Below are 22607 nucleotides of genomic sequence, written 5' to 3' on the forward strand. Positions count from 1 at the left end.
TGCAGGATAATTTGTTCTATAATTACCCGCTCACACCACCATTGAGAGGATGTCTATACATTGCAATCACTAAAATTGAAACCTGCCCTATACGTAACCAAGACAAACTCCCACGTTTCCAAGAAACACTGCGGTCTGTCAATTGATCGTGTTGTAGGTTAAAACTTGCTATCCATGTTAAAAAACAAGGAACGCTTCACACATTACAGTTTCAATGAATAGGGCTCTGTAGCTTGGCCTGTCTGGTTGCTGGAGAGAGGCACGGATGTGGCCACCACCAGGGACAGACAAGTCCTATTCAAGTCTGAAACATTTTCTCTGTGTCTAGTTTAAGAAGCATAAAGAAAGGTGTATTCCTGAATCTAAGGTTCCAACACTTCAATGCTAGATGACCCATCCTGTGACAGGCAGTACATAGACTGGAAGTGTAAGAGTCTACACCTTGGCTGAAATGCCTGGGGGACGACCCCTCCCCAGGTCCCAACAAGTTTTCACTACATGTCCAGTTCATTTGCAGTGAGTACACTGTTTAGTGTGCTGTTTAGGGATAACATAGTTAGTTGCAACAGAACATGCCTGGTTAGGATATCCTGTCCTAGAATTAATATTAGTGGACCATGTAACAATCCCTTGGAATGTGTTATCTGTAGGACCCCAAACAAATCTAACGCTTTACTCAGGTGAGAGCCTGAGTAATGTCATTGAATGCTGTAGCGTTGATTTCCTTTCACTGGAACTAAGGGGCCTAGTCCGAACCATGAAAAAGCCCCAGACCGTTATTCCTCCTCCACCAAACTTTACAGTTGTCATTATGCATTCGGGCAGGTAGCGTTCTCCTTGCATCCACCAAACAAAGATTCATCCATTGCACTGCCAGATGGTGAAGCATGATTCATCACTCCAGAAAACGCGTTTCCACTGCTCCAGAGTCCAATGGCAGCGAGCTTTACACTACTCCAGCCAACGCTTGGCATTGCGCATGGTGATCTTAGGCTTGTGTGGAAAACCATTTCATGAAGGTCCCGACAAACTATTATTGTGCTGACGTTGCTTCCAGAGGCAGTTTGGAACTAGGTAGTGAGTGATGCAACAGAGGACAGAGGATTTTTACGCGCAATAACAGCACTTACAGTTGACTGAGGCAATTCAAGCAAGGCAGAAATTTGACGAACTGACTTGTTGACGGTGCCATCCTATGACGGTGCCACGTTGAAAGTCACTGTGGTTTTCAGTAAGGCCATTCTACTGCCAATGTTTGTCTATGGAGATTGCATGGATGTGTGCTCGATTTTAGACACCTGTCAGCAACGTGTGTGGCTGAAATAGCAGAATCCACTAATTTGAAGGGGTGTCCACATACTTTGTATAGATAGCGTATGTATAAATTACTTATAATAAATTATGTATAATACGTTTTGCTGATACAATAGCCTAGTTAATCATTACATTACTTTTAACACACTATCTATGTTTTGCGCAGACTGGCAGTATCCTAGAACTATCAGAGGCAGAGGAGGCAGAGGATTTCTCTTTTGGCTGCTGCTGACAACTGCATGTTTTTCTTCTACATCATAATAATTATACTGTACTGTATGTCTGCATAGCATTTTGTCTTCATTTTGACAGATTAACTAATGCTTATTTCTGAAGATGAGGTTGATTTGCTCCTTTTTTCTTCTTCTCTAGAACCAGTCAGGCAACCACCCATACTGTACTGGCGCTAGGTAGCCCAGCGGCTAAGGAGTTTGACCTGTGGCAGGAGTTGGCCCTGTGGCTGAAAGGTGGCCAGTTCGAAATCCCGGGCCAGACGCTAGAAAACGGGTGAATTGATCTAACAACTGGAGGGCTGCTGGGTTCACATCCTCAAAACATTCCCAAACAGTTGGACCCTTTAGCAAGATGCTCTCCATCCAGGGGCTCTGCAATGCAGTTTGAATCCGTGCTTGTCTCAATTGTATGTGTGAGGTCTGCTGTTTGGGGGGATTGAGAACAGAACAGATGACACATTTTTGTTGTTCGCTGTAACTAATGGACAAAGTTGTATGGTATCGTATTGTATTGTAAAGAAGTCCACCAGAGTTGATGTGGGCCATCAATCAAACAAAGAACAGCCTCCCTGGCCACCAGTGCATATTTTCAAACTATATTTGCATATAATGACAATAAATTCTAAACTATGTTGGCAATTATTATTTAATTGTTTATTACATTATATTCCATAGCTAAAAATATGTATATGTAATAGTAGTAGCCATAATTCATAAATGGCACCATGTAGGTTTCTATATGGAACCATTTTGGTTCAGTGAAGAAGAACCTCTAGGGTTCTGATCAAAGAACCCCATAAAAGGGTTCTATATATAACTTTTTGGGGTTCCATATATGAAGCAAGCGAGAGAACCATTTTTGATTCTAAAAGGAACCTTTTTTTTCTAAGAGCGTAGGGATGTCAAACGTTCAGCCTGCTGCACAGACCCTATGGACACTCTAATCTAGAGCGCCTGGTTAAATTGTGCTTAGGAGCATGTTTTAAATCTCGAAATGATTAAACTAGTGAATGGAACAGATCATTCGGGGTGGTCTCTCTATAAAAATTGCTAGCCACACACCAATACACGGATTTGAAAGTCAAACTATCACTTAAATAGCAGCCAACCGTTGTCACTGTGTCACGATCGTCAAGGTAAGGAGTAGACCAAGGCGCAGCGTTGCAAGCAAACATCTTCTTTAATAAATGAAACACGATCAAAACAAACAAAGACGATAACGTGACAGTACACGGTGAAACTAAACTACCTCGAAACAAGAACCCACAAACACAAAGTGAAAACAGACAGTTTAAATATGGCTCCCAATCAGAGACAACCAGCGAACAGCTGACACTCGTTGCCTCTGATTGGGAGTCAATTAAGCCAACCCAGAAAACAACAACCTAGAACACCCAACATAGAAATAACCCACACAGAACGAACACACTCTGGCTCAACATAAAGAGTCCCGGAGACACTGTTGATTAGGACATCTACTTTGTGCATGACACAAGTACGTTTTCCAACAATTGTTTACAGACAGATTATTTCACTGTATCACAATTCCAGTGGATCAGAAGTTTACATACACTAAGTTGACTGTGCCTTTAAACAGCTTGGAAAATTCCAGAAAATGATGTCATGGCTTTAGAAGCTTCTGATAGGCTAATTGACATAATTTGAGTCAATTGGAGGTGTACCTGTGGATGTATTTGAAGCAACATCTCAAGACATCAGTCAGGAAGTTAAACCTTGGTCGCAAATGGGAGCTTCCAAATGGACAATGACCCCAAGCATACTTCCAAAGTTGTGGCAAAATGGCTTAAGGACAACAAAGTCAAGGTATCGGAGTGACCATCGCAAAGCCCTGACCTCAAACCTATAGAACATGTGTAGGCAGAACTGAAAAAGCGTGTGCGAGCAAGGAGGCCTACAAACCTGACTCAGTTACACCAGCTCTGTCAGCAGGAATGGGACAAAATTCACCCAACTTATTGTGGGAAGCTTGTGGAAGGCTACCCGAAACGTTTGACCCAAGTTAAACAATTTAAAGGCAATGCTACCAAATACTAATTGAGTGTATGTAAACTTCTAACCCACTGGGAATGTGATGAAATAAATAAAAGCTGAAATAAATAATTCTCTCTACTATTATTCTGACATTTCACATTCTTAAAATAAAGTGGTGATTCTAACTGACCTAAGACAGGGAATTTTTACTAGGATTAAATGTCAGGAATTGTGAAAAACGGAGTTTAAATGTATATGGCTAAGGTGTATGTAAACTTCCGACTTCAACAGTATGTAAATAAGGTATTTCTGTTTTTAACTTGCTAAACATTTTTCAAACCTGTTTTCGCTTTGTCATTATGGGGTATTGTGTGTAGATTGATGAGGAAAAACATTTATTTAATCAATTTTAGAATAAGGCTGTAATGTAAGAGAAAGTGGAAAAAAGGAAGGGTCTGAATACTTTCCCAATGCACTGTAAGTAAAGCGTCGGTTTGTTGGGGGAGAAGAACGTCAACGAAAGATTTACTAGCTAGCTGACGTTAGCTCTCTGGCTAATCCTCCATGGACATGGTAAGTTTACATTTTTACTTGTTGTAGCTAGCTAGCTAACTTTTTTACATTTTGATATATGTTTAGTTAATGACACTACATGTGTGTGTGTACGTTCTCTCTGTATATGTGTTTGTGTATATGTGTGTGTGTGTGTGTGTGTGTGTGTGTGTGTGTGTGTGTGTGTGCGTGCGTGTGTGCGTGTGTGCGTGTGTGAGTGGGAAAAAGAGGGAGAGACAGAGAGAGATGATGATCACAATAACTTTAGAAAATATTGTCATGTCTGGGGAGTCAGGCCCACCCAATCAGATTTTTTTAATGGACATTCTTTTTCTTTTTACCTAGACATTCAAACACCATCAGATAGAATTCATAGCAAGCAGTGCACTGGGTTAGTCAGATTACATGAACTGTAACAGAACAGATGATTTGGAATGACATTCACTCTCACAACATGGGGTTGCCAAAAATAACTAAATGAAAGCCACACTCCCAATAAGCCACAAATATGACTGCATGTAGGCATATGTCACTGCGCTTCTATGGCTATATAGACCATGCTACTGCCTATTTCATTTGTTCATTTAGCAAACAAGACAGGTCATTATCCAGTGCTTTTATCACAGTCAACACAACTATATTTTAGCTTTAATTAGCTTTGAAAAAATAAAATGTTCTTTCAGCCTCATAACAAAATGTGTAGAATAGCATGAGAAGAGCTATAAAACTGCACATTTTCCTCTCTGCTCTCTCTGAGAGAGGTCAAAGGAGAATTGCAAGAATCGTGCAAGCTAACAGGCGGGCCACAAACAGACAAATAACGGCGCAGTACAACAGTGGTGTGCAGAACGGCATCTCGAAACGCACACCTAGTCGGTCCTTGTCACAGATTGGCTATTGCAGCAGACGACCACACCGGGTTCCACTAACATCACTTAAAAACAAGAAGGAGCAGCTCCAGTGGGCACACGATCACCAACACTGGACAATTGAGGAGACGAAAAACATTGCCTGGAACATGGCTGCGAGTTCAGTTGACTTGTGTGGCCTGTGCTGTCCCCAGACCTCAATCCACTAGAGCAGCTTTGGGATGAGATGGAATGGGCTGCTCGAAGCATGAATTTAACGCTGTCCAATCTGCAGTAACTGCGTGATGCCATCGTGTCAGCATGGACCAACATCCTGTGGAGCGTTTCTGACACCTTGTAGATGCGGAGTTCATTTTTCCAAGGTTCTGTACAGAACGGAGACATTTATCCCACTTATACCACAGTTGCCAAAGAAAACAATATGAAAGCAAACATTTAGCAATATAAATACTTTTTGTTGTTGTTGTTGATATTTTCGTTTTTATAAGTGAATTCATAAACTACATTGCCAAAAGTATGTGGACACCTGCTCATCGAACATCTCATTCCAAAATCATGGGCATTATTATGGAGTTGGTCACCCATTTACTGCTATAACAGCCTCCACTCTTCTGGGAAGGCTTTCCACTAGATGTTGGAACATTGCTACGGGGACTTGCTTCCATTCAGCCACAAGAGCATTAGTGAGGTCGGGCACTGATGTTGGGCGATTAGGCCTGGCTCGCAGTCGGCGTTCCAATTAATCTCAAAGGTGTTCGATGGGGTTGAGGTCAGGGCTCTGTGCAGGTCAGTGAAGTTCTTCCACACCTATCTCGACAAACCATTTCTGTATGGACCTCGCTTTGTGCACGGGGGCATTGTCATGCTGAAACAGGAAAGGGCCTTCCCCAAACTGCTGCCACAAAGTTGGTAGCACAGAATTATCAAGAATGTAATTGTATGGTGTAGCGTTAAGATTTCCCTTCACTGGAACTAAGGGGCCTAGCCCGAACCATGAAAAACAGCCACAGACCATTATTCCTCCACCACCAAACTTTACAGTTGGCACTATCCATTCGGGCAGGTAGCGTTCTCCTGGCATCTGCCAAACCCAGATTAATCCGTCGGACTGCCAGATGGTGAAGCGTGATTCATCACTCCAGAGAACGCTTTTCCACTGCTCCAGAGTCCAACGCCGGCAAGCTTTACACCTCTCCAGCAGTCGCTTGGCATTGCACATGGTGATCTTAGGCTTGTGTGTGGCTGCTCGGCCATGGAAACCCATTTCAGAAAGCTCCCGACGAACAGTTATTGTGCTGATGTTGCTTCAAGAGGCAGTTTGGAAATCGGTAGTGAGTGTTGCAACTGAGGACTAACGATTTTTACGCGCTACCCACTTCTGCACTTAGCAGTCCCATTCTGTGAGCTTGTGTGGCCTACCACTACAAATTTTACGAAGGTGCCACATTGAAAGTCACTGAGCTCTTCAGTAAGGCCATTCTACTGCCAATGTTTGTCTATGGAGATTGCATGGCGGTGTGCTCGATTTTATACACCTGTCAGCAAAGGGTATGGCTGAAATAACCGAATCCACTCATTTGATGGGGTGTCCACATACCTTTGTATATATAGTGTACTTTCTCATCTTTTGGTTGCTAGAGACGCGACCCTGTCGTACGTTCGATTAGTTAGATATTTATGGACGCGACCCAGTCATTTGTTTGTTCCGTTGCCATGCTCAGTGGCAACGTTCTTATCCCTTGCTAGCTATGTCTACATAGTCACTTCCTCTGCAGCCAGAATAACAGCAAAGTTTATTCCTGTCACGCTCTGGCTCCGGGACTGTGTTGTTTGAGCCAGGGTGTATTCATTTGGTGGTGTTGGGTATAGGGTGTGTTCATTTGTTGTGTTTAGTATTGGTTTTGTTTTCCGTGCTTGTCGTCATGTGACTCCCAATCGGAGGTAACGAGTGTCAGCTGTCGGCTCGTTATCTCTGATTGGGAGCCATATTTAAACTGTCAGTGTTCAATTTAGGGTTGTGGGTTTTTGTTCCTTTTCAGTCATTGTAACTGTGGACTTCACTATCGTCATTTGGTTTGTTGTTTTCGTGGTTGCTTTTATTTAATAAAGTCAACATGTTCGCTCAACACGCTGCGCCTTGGTCCGCTTCCTTAGACGATCGTGACAGAAAAACCCACCATAACCAGACCAAGCAGCGTGTTCAGGGGCCATCGCTGGCAGATCTCCGTGGAAACCTCGACTGGATCAAGCAGCGGGACGAGGAGAGAGGATGGACGTGGGAGGAGATGATTGCGAGTCTGGCAAGAGGGAGGAGAGAACCCCAGGAAATTTTTAGGGGGGGGCTCACGACGTCGGGCCAGCAGGTGTACGGGTTAGAGCGATGCAAGGCGTTGGCAGAGAAGGCCGCCAGGTTAAGGGGGCCACTGGGCACAGAGGAGAGGGAAAGTGTGGAGGCACGGCGAGAGGTACTGGGATGTGTTACCAGTCCGGTCCGGCCCGTTCCTGATCCCTGCGTGGGGCCAGTGGTGTGTGTCCCCAGTACGGTCCGGCCTGTTCCTGCCATTCCCACCAAGACAGTGGTGCGCGTCGTCAGCCCAGCCCGGCATGTTCCTGCGCCACGTACGAAGCCTACGGTGTGCTTCGCCAGCCCAGCCCGGCCTGTTCCTGCGCCACGTACGAAGCCTACGGTGTGCGTCGCCAGCCCAGCCCGGCATGTTCCTGCGCCACGTACGAAGCCTACGGTGTGCGTCGCCAGCCCAGCCCGGCCTGTTCCTGCGCCACGTACGAAGCCTACGGTGTGCGTCGCCAGCCCGACCCGGCCTGTTCCAGCCACTCGCACTAAACCTACGGTGCGCGTCGCCAGTCCGGTGAGACCTGTTCCTGCCATTCGCACCAAGTGTACGGTGCGCGTCGCCAGCCCGACCCGGCCTGTTCCAGCCACTCGCACCAAACCTACGGTGCGCGTCGCCAGCCCGGTCCGGCCTGTTCCTGCCACCCGCATCAAGTCTACGGTGCGCGTCGCCAGCCCAGCCCGGCCTGTTCCTGCTCAACGCACAGGACATACGGTGTGCGTCGCCAGCCCAGCCCGGCCTGTTCCTGCTCAACGCACAGGACATACGGTGTGCGTCGCCAGCCCAGCCCGGCCTGTTCCTGCTCAACGCACAGGACCTACGGTGCGCGTCGCCAGCCCGGTCCGGTCTGTTCCTGCTACTCGCACCAAGCCAAGGGTGCGAGTCATCAGCCTGGTTCAGCTCGTCCCTGCTACTCGCACCAAGCCAAGGGTGCGAGCCGTCAGCTGGATCCAGCCCATTCCTGCTACTCGCACCAAGCCAGGGGTGCGCGTCGGAGGTCCTGATCCAGCAAGCTGGGTCAGATCGGACCGGGGGCACTACGGGGGGAGTGAATTGGGGAGTGGTCAAGCCCGGAGCCGGAGCCGCCTCCGAGGAGCAACACCCACCCAGCCCTCCCCTATGTTGGTGTGTAGGCGCGGTCGGAGTCCGCGCCTTTAGGGGGGGGTACTGTCACGCTCTGGCTCCGGGACTGTGTTGTTTGAGCCAGGGTGTATTCATTTGGTGGTGTTGGGTATAGGGTGTGTTCATTTGTGGTGTTTAGTATTGGTTTTGTTTTCCGTGCTTGTCGTCATGTGACTCCCAATCGGAGGTAACGAGTGTCAGCTGTCGGCTCATTATCTCTGATTGGGAGCCATATTTAAACTGTCAGTGTTCACTTTAGGGTTGTGGGTTTTTGTTCCTTTTCAGTCATTGTAACTGTGGACTTCACTATCGTCATTTGGTTTGTTGTTTTCGTGGTTGCTTTTATTTAATAAAGTCAACATGTTCGCTCAACACGCTGCGCCTTGGTCCGCTTCCTTAGACGATCGTGACAATTCCGTTGTGTTTGTTAAAGCTGTTTATCCCGCTTATACCATAGTTGCGAAAGAAAACAATATTATAAGCACACATTTTTTCATTGATATTTTCATTTATATATGCTCATTCATACTTTCTCATCTTTTGGTTCTAGAGACGCAACCCAGCTGTTCGTTCGATTAGTTCGATATTTATGGACGCAACCCAGTCATTTGTTCTTTATGTTCCGTTGCCATGCTCGCTGGCAACCTTCTTAGCCCTCACTTGCTAGCTAGCTAGCTAGCTATGGCTAACACAGTCACGAACTCTATAGCCAGAGTAACAGCAAAGTAGATGTTTTCTATTGACATTCATTTGGATACATCCAGTGGTGACCTGTCATTCAGGGCAGGTGGGGCAGAGCCTATTTGGCCTATTTTGGCCTATTTTGCATGTTATTTTGGCATTAATTCGTGTTACATATCAGTTTGCAAACAATGTAAAAAAAAAAAACTCATGTCGGCATTCGTTATTATTGAAGGATAATGTTTTTTTTAATGAGTTACACAAATCCACAAGGAGTCAGTAGAAACCATATTTATTTAAGAAAGTCAGCCATATCAGCTATGGTTTTTAAAAAGGCAGCAAATGAGGCTGAATTAACTTTTTCGCTGCCAGATGAGGCTCCGCTGATAGCCAGGTGTAGCGGTGGTAAGGATTCACCTCATGGTGCTGAAAGGAAAGATCCGCTGTCGGGACAGCTTTATGTAGGCCCTAACAGTTGTGGATACCGTTTGTCACCGTTATAGTGTAATTAATGTATTGTTTAGTGTTGTGTTGTGTTGTGTAGTGGCTTTGCTGGCATGCATCTAAAAACAATTGTTGAGTTTGCCCCACCAAGATTTACACACGAAAATCGCAGCTGGATACATCCATAACAATGAGCTGATAATGCCCAATTTTGCCTGGCATAACTAGAACAGTTTGCCTTCTCGTCAGGACACTCAACACTGTTCATTACAAGGAGATCGCACTGCATATCAAACACTAGGCTAGAAGCTAGCTAATAGTTTGTTGCTAGCATACCAGCCAATGTGACAACCGAATTAAAAAATATCAGTTGCTGAAAATGGCTGGTCAAATTAGAAACGTGGGAGGATTTGACAGCATAGCGCCACTTCAACAGTAGCCGGGACCATCTGTTTTTTTTAAATCCATGTATGAAGCTGTTATTCAATGCGTTTCTATGGGCTAATAGCAGTAAGGTAAAATTCAATGGTTCATCCAATCATTTTTGTATGTATTTTCTTTTTATACCTTAAGGGGTTCTAAAACTCAAAAAGCTAAATGATCCTTGATATACATTTTAGTCATTTAGTAGACGCTCTTATCCAGAGCGACTTACAGTTAGTGAGTGCATACATTATTTAAAAAAAATTCATACTGGCCCCCCGTGGGAATCGAACCCACAACCCTGGCATTGCAAACGCCATGCTCTACCAACTGAGCTACATCCCTGCCGGCCATTCCCTCCCCTACCCTGGATTGTACGCCGCCCCATGGGTCTCCCGGTCACGGCCGGCTACGACAGAGCCTGGATTCAAACCAGGATCTCTAGTGGCACAGCTAGCACTGCGATGCAGTGCCTTAGACCACTGCGCCACTCGGGAGGTAGGGGAGGGAATTATATGGCTGATATTACCATCCTAAAACAATTCCATATGTTGCTTAGTAGAACCGCCACCCCTCATGATGTACTGGTAGGTCGGTAAGAAATAGAGGTTGCAGGCTTCACATGCACGCTCGGCATAGCACCTGGTTTTAGTCAGAGTCTCATTCTGAACCCTGCCTTCCACTGGTTATACTAAGCCATCGAAGTCCTCTGGGGTGAAATGAGCACTGCATACAGTAGACGTGCCATCGGTTCCTGTTCTCCAATCTGCTCGCTTCAACTGGACAAACCGGTAGCTTCTTGCTTTTGGGCCAGAAAAGAGTCCTTGTGGGTATTACTGCACTAGCTATGAACGATGGAAAACTACTACAACACTCACTCACTCTCTCACTCACTCACTCACTCTCTCACTCACTCACTCACTCACTCACTCACTCACTCACTCGCTCGCTCGCTCATCTACCGCTACCAAACGCACAGAAAAAAAGGCAATGCAGTTTTTCGAATGAATTTATATGGTTTCTTCTTCGTGAATGTAAATAGTAGCTCATCAGTGCCAACAGTTGGTTTGGAATGTAATGACATGCTAGCATGGCTAGTAGGTAACGTTAGCCAGTTGGAACTAGTTAGGTAGCACCGGTTCTCCATATGATGTTGAGAAATAGTGCATTGTGGGTAGTTCAGAAGATATCCGCAAATACATTTATAAAAATTAAAAAATGCTAAAACATAACTATGGTTGTAGTTATAGGTAACCAGATCGTGACTACAACTAAGTCTTTGACCACACTGTGTTGTTACTTTAGTGTATAAAAGCTCATGCTTCCTACGCTTCAACTAGCCCAGACTAGAGAGCGCTGGTCAAACTCATCATGCCAAATTAGGTGACACATTAAATCAAGCCAATTAGCGCCAGTAGGAATTAGCATTCCAACAACACACATAGCTAGAAGGTGACAATGGACCAAAGTCTCTATGACAGTTATTGCTTTACTGTAGGGCCTTCTCTACTATGTAGGACACTCCTGTCTTGTTATCATCAGAGAGAGAGAGAGCATTGTTTCCTAATTTTTTTTATCTACCTTGGGTCAGTCAATTAAACTGTCATACAAGCAAATCAATGCCAATTCACATAAATACTCAATCACAATACACGTCAATAATAATGCACTCACTAACTGTAAGTCGCTCTGGATAAGAGCGTCTGATAATGACTAAAATGTAAATGTAATATAATAATAATATATATAATTTACCCTTTTATCCAAAGACACTTACAGTAGTGGCAGTGCGTGCATATATATATTCTTATGGGTGACCCTAGCGGGAATCAAACCAAAGATCCTGACGTTATAAGTTCCATGCTCTACCAACTGAAACTTAAAAACAGGCGTCCTTCATCATCTACCATACTGAGAACCCTCATCACACCCCAGATCAAACCTGCACCAGAAAGAAATCTATGTAGGTTGGTGTGGGAAAGATGTGCCCCTTGGCCGCAACCTTTTAAATCATCAAGGAACAAATTATTGTATTTTGTAAGACTGTTACGAGTATTGCACAGTATGTGCACACACTCATTCACTGTGTCCAGTGAAGAAGTCTTCACATTTGGAGTTGATTCAGTGGTAGGGAGAGAACAAGAAGCAGGAGGACAGGAGGGAGGGGTAGAAGGAATGATAAAGAGGAGGGAGGGAGATGAGGAAGAAAAAGGAGGCTAGACACATGTGGTGCGGTAAGGCTGTACCTCCACTTCCACGCCTCCCCTCAACGCCAAGCCTGGCCAGCACAAGGAACGCTGGCTAGGGGAACAAGCTTCAGCTGAACAATGTTCCCTTAATGAGGGTGTGGCAGCCCTCTAAATTAGGGGATTTGATTAAACTGGCCCGGGTTGCACCGGGCTCTGGCCTGTCACGTGACCAGGCGAAGCTGGTGAGGAAGGTGCGCCTTGTTCAAATTGAACACTAATCTACGTCGCTCTGTCATATTGTCAACAAGGCAGCATGATGCATTGTTTAGAAATATATGTTCACATTTTCAAACTAGTTTTCATTGTGAAGACAGATAAAGCGTTTTTATCATAAGCCATCACTTTTGCATGTGGAAACACAGAATCCTACTCATTACTCCATGTGCTTAACCTACTTCACTTTTATTTTGAGGCAACTCCGTCGGCCAGAGCGGGGCACCTGGATCATGCCCGGGAGGCAGCCCAGTTCCAAAACGAATGCAATCACTTTTCACCCGTGGCAAACTCCACCCACCTGGGCCAGCTTAATCAAATCCCCTCATTGACTCCCTTCAAGGTGTGCAGCTCTCACTCTGTTAGGGAGAGCACTCTGGAGAGCACATGTGAGCAGTATGGCTGGGACCTTTAGCTGTGTTTAAGCTTTAGCTTAGTTCTGCAAACTTCATGCCTTTGATTTCAACATTGAAAGTCAGAACCTTGTAAAGCTGAAGAGCCAGGACTGCATTTGCCTTTTTCGAAATAAAAGTATCTGTCTCCTGTGCCTTTACCTTTGAGTCATTGTCTATGCCCGACCCCCCCAGACAGTGTAAAACCTTTTGCACTGTCACAATACCAAAGGTAACATTTTGTTTAAAATGTCTTACCCCCCTCTGAGTGTGTGTGTGTGTGTGTGTGTGTGTGTGTGTGTGTGTGTGTGTGTGCTTGCAGCGTGCGTGTGGGTGGGTCGGAGGATCATGTCCTGCTCTCAAATTAATTTGATATTTGTGTCTGGCAGAAAAAGCAGACTGCCCACCATCCAGTGTAGTTAGCAACATCCTACTTATGCTCTCACAGACAACTAATGTGCTTAAAGAACACTCCCTTAACTTGCACACACGCACTCACTCACTCACTCACTCACTCACTCACTCACTCACTCACGCAAACCTGGACACACAGACACACAAACACAATACATTACTCACACAGAGATACACACTACACGACTCACAAGTTCCCCCACACACTAGTCTCTTTCCCCGCAAAGCCTCTTTGTTTTTCTCAATTATAAAAGTATGTACACACACTTTCCCTAAAACAATGCATAAACACATACTATACAAAAACACACTATTACCTTGCATCTTTTTTTGTCTTTCCACAGGGCATTTCTCTTTGCCTTTAGGGTGTGAAATGTGTTATAGGAACAGAAAGTGTGTAATGGGTTAGAAAAACATTACGACAGGAGAGCATGAGTGTTAGTGGGTTTAAACTCTAATCCACCATGGAGAGGAAAAAGAAAGTGGACAAATCAGAGAGGGCCATGGGGGGCATGTCACATTTACAGGTTATCCAGTCATTTGAATACCAGAGGTAGTTGGACACAAGGAGATGAGATGAGGAGTGGAACCCCCTTCCCATAACAGTGTGGTACACGGTTGTGAACTCGTTGTTGTCATGGTCTCTGTTACAACCAGGTAAAGAAATCATGGGAAAGTCATATGCTGGGTGTTATCTGGTCAGATTACAACCAAATAAATATGTATTTTCTGGTTGCTAAAAAGATGTTAACACAATTTCCTTCTACAACCAGTGTTCAACTAGACTATGATGTCGTCTGGGTAGACTGTTGACATGGCATAACGCACACACACCATTGTGCTTGTGTGCATGCATGTATGCGTGTGAGCAAGCGTGTGTGTGTGCATGTGGTCTCATTCCCCATTGTGTTTGAGAGTGCTAGCTGAAAGATGAGAGGTAATTATAGAATATTCTCTTCCGCCTCAGATATGACACTCAAGAGACATCACATCACACAGACACACACACACAGACCGATATACGCGCACACATCTCATACACACAGAGAAATATACATGCATATGTGCAAAAACACTAACAAAGAAACACTAACAAAGAAACACACACACAGAGAGAACAGTATGCTATAGATGCGAGGGAGTTACAGTATTTCCAGAGGGCTACATTTCTCTTCCATCAAAAGCTGATGGTTAGAGACCACCCACACTACCTTAAAGTTACACAGGTCAGTCTCATAACAAGCACACATCTCATACACACACAAAGACACACACACACGCACACACACACACACACACACACACACACACACACACACACACACACACACACACACACACACACACACACACACACACACACACACACAGCATGCAACCAGAGTTCCAAAGTTAAGAGAAGGAGTTCTGAGTCACCAGTCCTTCTTCCAGCAAATGATATCTCTCTCTTTTTCACACACACACACACACACACACACTCCCAGACTATTTAATGTAGCAGACAGGTATAATGATAGACAGATGGACAGCTTTCACATCAGCAGCTAGGATATAATCCTGTAATTATCCACTATCAACTCGATGAACAGCTCTGACTGACACCTCTGAGATCGCTGTGTGTGTGTGTGTGTGTGTGGTTAGACCACCATTAGCTGTGCCTCTGCTTGTACTTTCCTCCTCCCACGCTACCTTAAAGGCAAGTCACACGCACGCACGCACGATGCACACATGCACGCACACACAGCAGTACTCTCAAATCCTACCTAGTGTGTTTGTTTCCATAATAGACCCAGGGATGGAGACCAGTAGCTAATCTGCATCTGTTGTTTCACCACAGGGGAGCTGATCTATATAAGACATGTCTTGACACCTACCATTAAAACACACCACATTACTATCTACCAGTGCTCTCCTCATAGGCTTTAGATTAGGCTAGCATAGTCGTGTGGAATGCGGACCACCCGGGTTTTATTCTTCAGTCCTAAATTCTAAAAACCCATCTAGGGACTGGTGTTAAATATGTGCATAGGGCGGACCCTGTGGTGCAATGCATCATGATACACTGTAACGGAAAACTATAATTTATACAGTAAATTGGGGTATTATGAACAATAAAATACTGTGAAACATTTTACTGCAGCATACTGTAAATTATGGTGAATTGTGGGACATTTTGTGGGGGCGGGGGAAAGAATTGCTGTTTTTCTAATTGTACTGTAATTCAATCCCACAGAAAACAGTACCGTACAATATTTCTGGAACGCCAAAAACCTTTCGACCAGGTGCATTGTATTGTTGTTTCTGGGTGATTTACAGTTGAAGTCGGAAGTTTACTTACACTTAGGTTGGAGTCATTAAAACTAGTTTTTCAACCACTCCACAAATGTCTTGTTAACAAACTATAGTTTTGGCAAGTCAGTTAGGACATCGACTTTGTGCATGACATAAGTCAGTTTTCTAACAATTGTTTACAGACAGATTATTTCACTTATAATTCACTGTATCACAATTCCAGTGGGTCAGAAATGTACATACACTAAGTTGACTGTGCCTTTAAACAGCTTGGAAAATTCCAGAAAATGATGTAATGGCTTTAGAAGCTTCTGATAGGCTAATTGACATCATTTGAGTCAATTGGAGGTGTACCTGTAGATGTATTTCAAGGCCTACCTTCAAACTCAGTGCCTCTTCAAAAGAATCAAAACAAATCAGCCAAGACCTCAGAAAATAAATTGTAGACATCCACAAGTCTGGTTCATTCTTGGGAGCAATTTCCAAATGCCTGAAGGTACCACATTTATCTGGACAAACAATAGTACGCAAGTATAAACACCATGGGACCACACAGCCATCATACCGCTCAGGAAGGAGACGTGTTCTGTCTCCTAGAGATGAACGTAATTTGATGCGAAAAGTGCAAATCAATCCCAGAACAACAGCAAAGGACCTTGTGAAGATGCTGGAGGAAACATGTACAAAAGTATCCACAGTGAGGGAAAAAAGTATTTGATCAAATACTTATTTCCCTCATTAAAATGTAAATTAATTTATAACATTTTTGACATGCGTTTTTCTGGAATATTTTTGTTGTTGTTATTCTGTCTCTCACTGTTCAAATAAACCTACCTTTAAAATTATAGACTGATTATTTCTTGTCAGTGGGCAAACGTACAAAATCAGCAGGGGATCAAATACTTTTTTCCCTCACTGTATATCCACAGTAAAACGAGTCCTATATCGACATAATCTGAAAGGCCACTCAGCAAGGAAGAAGCCACTATTCCAAAACCACCATAAAAAAGCCAGACTACGGTTTGCAACTACACATGGAGACAAAGATCGTACTTTTTGGAGAAATGTCCTCTGGTCTGATTAAACAAAAATATAACTGTTTGGCCATAATGACCATTGTTATGTTTGGAGGAAAAAGGTGGTGCTTGCAAGCCGAAGAACACTATCCCAACCGTGAAGTACGGGGGTGGCAGCATCATGCTGTGGGGGTGCTTTGCTGCAGGAGGGACTGGTTCACTTCACAAAATAGATGGCATCATGAGGAAGGAAAATTATGTGGATATATTGAAGCAACATCTCAAGACATCAGTCAGGAAGTTAAAGCTTGGTCGCAAATGTGTCTTCCAAATATACAATGACCCCAAGCATACTTCCAAAGTTGTGGCAAAATGGCTTAAGGACAACAAAGTCAAGGTATTGGAGTGGCCATCACAAAGCCCTGACCTCAATCTTATAGAACATTTGTGGGCAGAACTGAAAAAGCGTGTGCGAGCAAGGAGGCCTATAAACCTGACTCAGTTACACCAGCTCTGTCATTACGAATGGGCCAAAATTCACCCAACTTATTGTGGGAAGCTTGTGGAAGGCTACCCGAAACGTTTGACCCAAGTTAAACAATTTAAAGGCAATGCTTCCAAATACTAATTGAGTGTATGTAAACTTCTGACCCACTGGGAATGTGATATAATAAAAGCTGAAATAAATAATTCTCTCTACTATTATTCTGACATTTCACATTCTTAAAATAAAGTGGTGATCCTAACTGAACTAACACAGGGAATTTTAACTAGGATTTAATGTCAAGAATTGTGAAAAACTGTATGTCTGGTTGCACCCGTTAGTAAGAGTGCTGTACCAATTTAACTGGCATGTGGTGGTAGTGCACCATCAATTTAAAATGTATAGGAGACAGATTGGAGTGGCAGAAAATCTGTGGAGGGAGCTGAAGGTTCGAGTTGCCAAACGTCAGCCTCGAAACCTTCATGACTTGGAGAAGATCTGCAAAGAGGAGTGGGACAAAATCCCTCCTGAGATGTGTGCAAACCTGGTGGCCAACTACAAGAAACGTCTGACCTCTGTGATTGCCAACAAGTCATGTTTTGCAGAGGGGTCAAATACTTATTTCCCTCATTAAAATGCAAATCAATTTATAACATTTTTGACATGCGTTTTTCTGGAATATTTTTGTTGTTGTTATTCTGTCTTTCACTGTTCAAATAAACCTACCATTAAAATTATAGACTGATCATTTCTTTGTTAGTGGGTAAACTTACAAAATCAGCAGGGGATCAAATACTTTTTTCCCTCAATGTAGGTCTTGGATGGCAGGAAGCTTGGCCCCAGTGATGTATTGGGCCGTACACACTACCTTCTGTAGCGCCTTACGGTCGGATGCCAAGCAGTTGCCATACCAGGCGGTGATGCAACCGGTCAGGATGCTCTCGATGGTGCAGCTGTAGAACTTTTTGAGGATCTGGGGACCCATACCAAACCTTTTCAGTCTCCTGAGAGGAAAATATGTTGTCGTGCCCTCTTCACGACTGTCTTGGTGTGTTTGGACCATGATAGTTTGTTGGTGATGTGGACCCCAAGAAACTTGAAACTCTCGACCCGCTCCACTACAGCCAGGTCGATGTTAATGGGGGCCTGTTCGGCCCTGCTTTTCCTGTAGTCCACGATCATCTCCTTTGTCTTGCTCACATTGAAGGAGAGGTTGTTGTCCTGGCACAACACTGCCAGGTGTCTGACCTCCTCCCTGTAGGCTGTCTCATCGTTGTCGGTGATCAGGCCTACCACTGTTGTGTCGTCAGCAAACGTAATGATGGTGTTGGAGTCGTGCTTGGCCACGCAGTCATGGGTGAACAGGGAGTACAGGAGGGGACTGAGCACGCACCCCTGAGGGGCCCCGGTGTTGAGGATCAGCGTGGCAGATGTGTTGTTACATACCCTTACCACCTGGGGGTGGCCCGTCAAGTGGTATATCCATAAACATTATACTTACTCATGACTTCGACTGGCTGAGAAAAATGTCAATTTTCTCCTGACACGTTAGTTCTCAATAGGACATTGGAGATTGAATTTCAATATTGAAACAATGCTGCAAATGTCGAGAGTAGGACAGCAACGTTTGTACAAACCTTCGTTGTTGTAAACCACGTTAGGCTAGAAGCAATGGGAAATAATGTCTAGATGCTTTTTACAGTGGAGATCAAGTTAATGAATTGGCTGGCTGGGCTGATGGGACACTGGATGCAGTGGCGCAGTGGTCTAAGGCACTGCATCGCAGTGCTAACTGTGCCACTAGAGATCCTGGTTTGAATCCAGGCTCTGTCGCAGCCGGCCGCGACTGGGAGACTCATGGGCGGCGCACAATTGGCCCAGCGTCGTCCAGGGTAGGGGAGGGAATGGCCGGCAGGGATGTAGCTCAGTTGATAGAGCATGGCGTTTGCAACGCCAGGGTTGTGGGTTCGATTCCCACGGGGGGCCAGTATAAAAAAAAAAAATTATTCACTAACTGTAAGTCGCTCTGGATAAGAGCGTCTGCTAAATGACGTAAATGTAAATGTAGCGATTTCTCAGATGGAACAGAGAACAAGATGCCCATTTTTGAATCATAGGCTTACACATGCTAAACTGTTTTTTTAGTATGGCTTAGAACGCGTCTCAACCAATCACAATGCTTGTTTTGACCAACCTGTTGTAGAATGTGTTTCATTACACAGTACTTGCTTTGATACAGTATTTAGATTACAGTGGGTAGGTGTACTGCAATAGGAAATACAGTAACCTACTTGGCACTTTGCTGCCTGTAAGATACTGTCAAATTCACGGCAATCCCTTTAGCCATAAAAACCACGTATCCATAATAATATCATAATGTAAACTAGCCTACCCGCACAGCCTGCCCGCACTGTATCTGGGAGCTGTTGGCTAGAGCGCACATGCCAAGACCAGAGTAGGCACATTTGCTATTTAATGCAAAAGTTTTTGTGACAAATCTATCGGTAGAGTTGAAAATACGATGGAAACACAATGAACTTTAGATTTTTATTTGGTACATGAAAACTTACGCGAGAAAGTACATTTTGTGTGCATTACGTCATCACACACAGACTTTTATCCGCAACAAATCATTTTGGTGGAAACACCACTGGTGGGAAAATGCACATATATTTTAAAGCAGATTTTTTAATATTTGCATATAAATGTGTCACCAATTGGATGGAAACCTAGCTACTGACAGCTTTCTAAAACCCATTAAACAAAGTCAGGATGGAAATTGCTTCCCTGCCCTAGTTCACTTATTCACACATTCACTTTAGAAAGTCATCTTCCCTCCACACGAACAAGGGCAAGGGACGAAGATACCTTTAGAAAAACCTGGTCTGTGAGCAAGACAAAGGAGAGAGAAGTAGAGAAAAGGAGAAGAAAAGCTAGTCCAGGGTCATGTTCAAGAGAGGACAGGAAAAATGCCCTTCATCTACTTGCGCCTGACAGAAAACGTTTGGAGAGCACCGGCCGTTCTCAGGTTATTGCAGGAAGGAAAGCATCAACTACTCAATAACATCTCTAAACTCTTTTACTTTAGAGATTACTTTGTCTTTTGTCTTCCTTTTTGATTTACTATTAAACGTTAATCCCCTCTGTTTGTCCAATGGATTGTCTTTCTGGTTTAGTGTTGGCTTAAAGTAACAGACACAGCACACAGAGCCTCCCCAATAATCCCTCTAGTGGATTCTGGAGCCTGACTTTCAGCTGTTCATACAGAACCGAGGGTCAGACTTTCCCGGGAAGGACTTTCCCAATGTGTAGCCTCACAACCTCACCCCCCAAAACAAGACAAAGCTTACAGACTAGACTGGTGTTGATCCTCGAACACACACACGCGCGCATGCACGCACATAAACACACACACGCACACGCCCGTCAGAGCAAAGTCGATAGAATTAGACTTACTAATTCTAAGAACAACTCATTCTAATTCTATGTGAGCCCGCACAGACAGACCTCCTGGCTAGGACCCAGGAATGGAATCATATATTAATTTGGGATGCATTAAATCAGCTACAAATGGTTGTGTAGCTGCTAATGCAGCAGCAGTAGTGATGTTAGATTAGATTGGCCCAGCACAGCCCCTGGGCAGACAAAGAGGAGTGTGTACTGTGCTGTGTGTGTGTGTGTGTGTGTGTGTGTGTGTGTGTGTGTGTGTGTGTGTGTGTGTGTGTGTGTGTGTGTGTGTGTGTGTGTGTGTGTGTGTGTGTGTGTGTGTGTGTGTTTGCGTGTGTCCGGCAGCCAGTGCAAGGCTTGCCTCTTGTAGAGTAACAATATTTTGGGCCACAAATGCTATCGTTTTAATTTGGCAGCTGGCACTAAACAGACAAATGGTGTTTCATGGTACAGCACCGAGCTAATGTAATTAAGGAATGAAAGTGTTTGGAAAGCTAGCAAAGCACACACATTACATACACATAGGCATGTGCACACACACAATCACACTTATACAGGCCATTAATTATGGAACAATACTATTATTGTCTGCAGTTCCTCTTCTGTGCTCTGTTTATATTATGAGAGGGTTTGGTATTACTCAATTATTCAGTTTTTGTTTTGAATTAAAATTGTCTTGGCATTTTGCAACACACATCTGGATGACATTCTAAAATCCTGATGGACAAACACACACACACACACACACACACACACACACACACACACACACACACACACACACACACACACACACACACACACATATACTAGCAAAGGCATGTCATGTGTGGCAAAAAACAGTAGCACTATCAACTCAAATAGTTTAGCTTGGCAAAGCTCATTAAATATAGAACCCAAGATAATTCAGTCAACAACTGTTTTGCAAAACAGTCCTAAAACTGAAAAAGCAGATGTTGGATCATGTGGTTAGAAAACGCACACATTCACTAATATGACAAACTTAATTTCATATCACCAAGACTTCAAGGCCAGAACCAATGTCTCCAATCCAGATGCGCTTTGGGCATCTCAACACGACAGCCAATTGACTCCCATAGAAAAGCCAGGTCAGCAAAACTGAGCGCCAAGCACACATTCCATCGCCATGCACTCACAATTAACGCAACAACATGCATGCAAACACAACAAAAGATACAATATGACATATATACAATCATATATCATAATCAATAATAATAATAATCAATAATCAATATATAAATTGTGTGATTAGACGAGGTTACTAAAGGCTGCTCGTTTTTTTAAAGACTAAGATATAGCATTAACATTATCTGCTTTAACACTTCGTTCACAACAGGTCGCGCACTAACTGAGAATTGAGAAGCATCGAAAGTAGCCTAGCACAAGCTTAAACCAATTTTATAAGCAACAGTTTTAGGACATATTGGCTACACAAATATTCCAGTTTTTCTAGAGTCATATGGCATCTTTCGCTAGTCTAATAAATCCGGGGCTGGGAAAGCCCATCACTCACCAGTCAGCTGGTCATACGATCCATCCAATTCTCTGGAATCAGACAAGCTTTGCTCCCGGTTTTTAGTCTTCATCTTTCGCGGCGCTGGAACGGAAACCTTTGAGGATAAATCTATCTCAGTTGTGCTTTATAGTGTTTTTGGTTTTATTTCTCCTTTAACCATGTGTAGTTAACGGTTGATAAGATGTTACCCGTTGGTAGGCTGATAATTCGTTATTTCCGTTTCAGTCCGGACTGCTCTGGTGGTGTGCGCTCTCCCCTATCCAAGCTGGCTTCCCTCTCTCTCCACCAGTGAGCGACACGCGCTTGTTGCCTGCGAACACACACACACTCACCACTAGGGTTGTCAGGCTTTTGGTCACCAGACTTATTCGAGCGATACTCCGAGCCGCGGGAAACAGGGGTGCTGAGGGTGCTGCAGCAACCCCCTGAAAAATCTGAATTAAAAAATACAAACAAATCATAAAAGTAGTGCACTAGTCCTGTATTAGTGGGCCTATATAGCCATCTGTAGCACAGCCCCCCCAAAATGTACAGCACCACAATGTATCTTAGTTTATTGCATAAATCGTGCATGCATTG

The 22607-nt window shown here is 44.1% G+C and overlaps 1 protein-coding gene across 1 annotated transcript in view; it reads right to left on the reverse strand.

Moving 5' to 3' along the window:
* The window catches only part of LOC311110835 (A-type potassium channel modulatory protein KCNIP2-like), a gene marked incomplete at both ends in the record, with an annotated part of 225235 nt that extends 203137 nt beyond the window's left edge, over positions 1-22098 (reverse strand). The window contains one exon of the mRNA XM_084153420.1: positions 22026-22098. Within this exon, the coding sequence (XP_084009546.1) occupies positions 22026-22098 (73 nt within the window). The remainder of the gene's footprint in view (positions 1-22025) is intronic.
* Between the last annotated feature and the right edge of the window lie 509 nt (positions 22099-22607).

Source organism: Coregonus lavaretus (assembly GCF_964263955.1).
Source record: "Coregonus lavaretus genome assembly, chromosome: 36".
Taxonomy (NCBI): Eukaryota; Metazoa; Chordata; class Actinopteri; order Salmoniformes; family Salmonidae; genus Coregonus; species Coregonus lavaretus.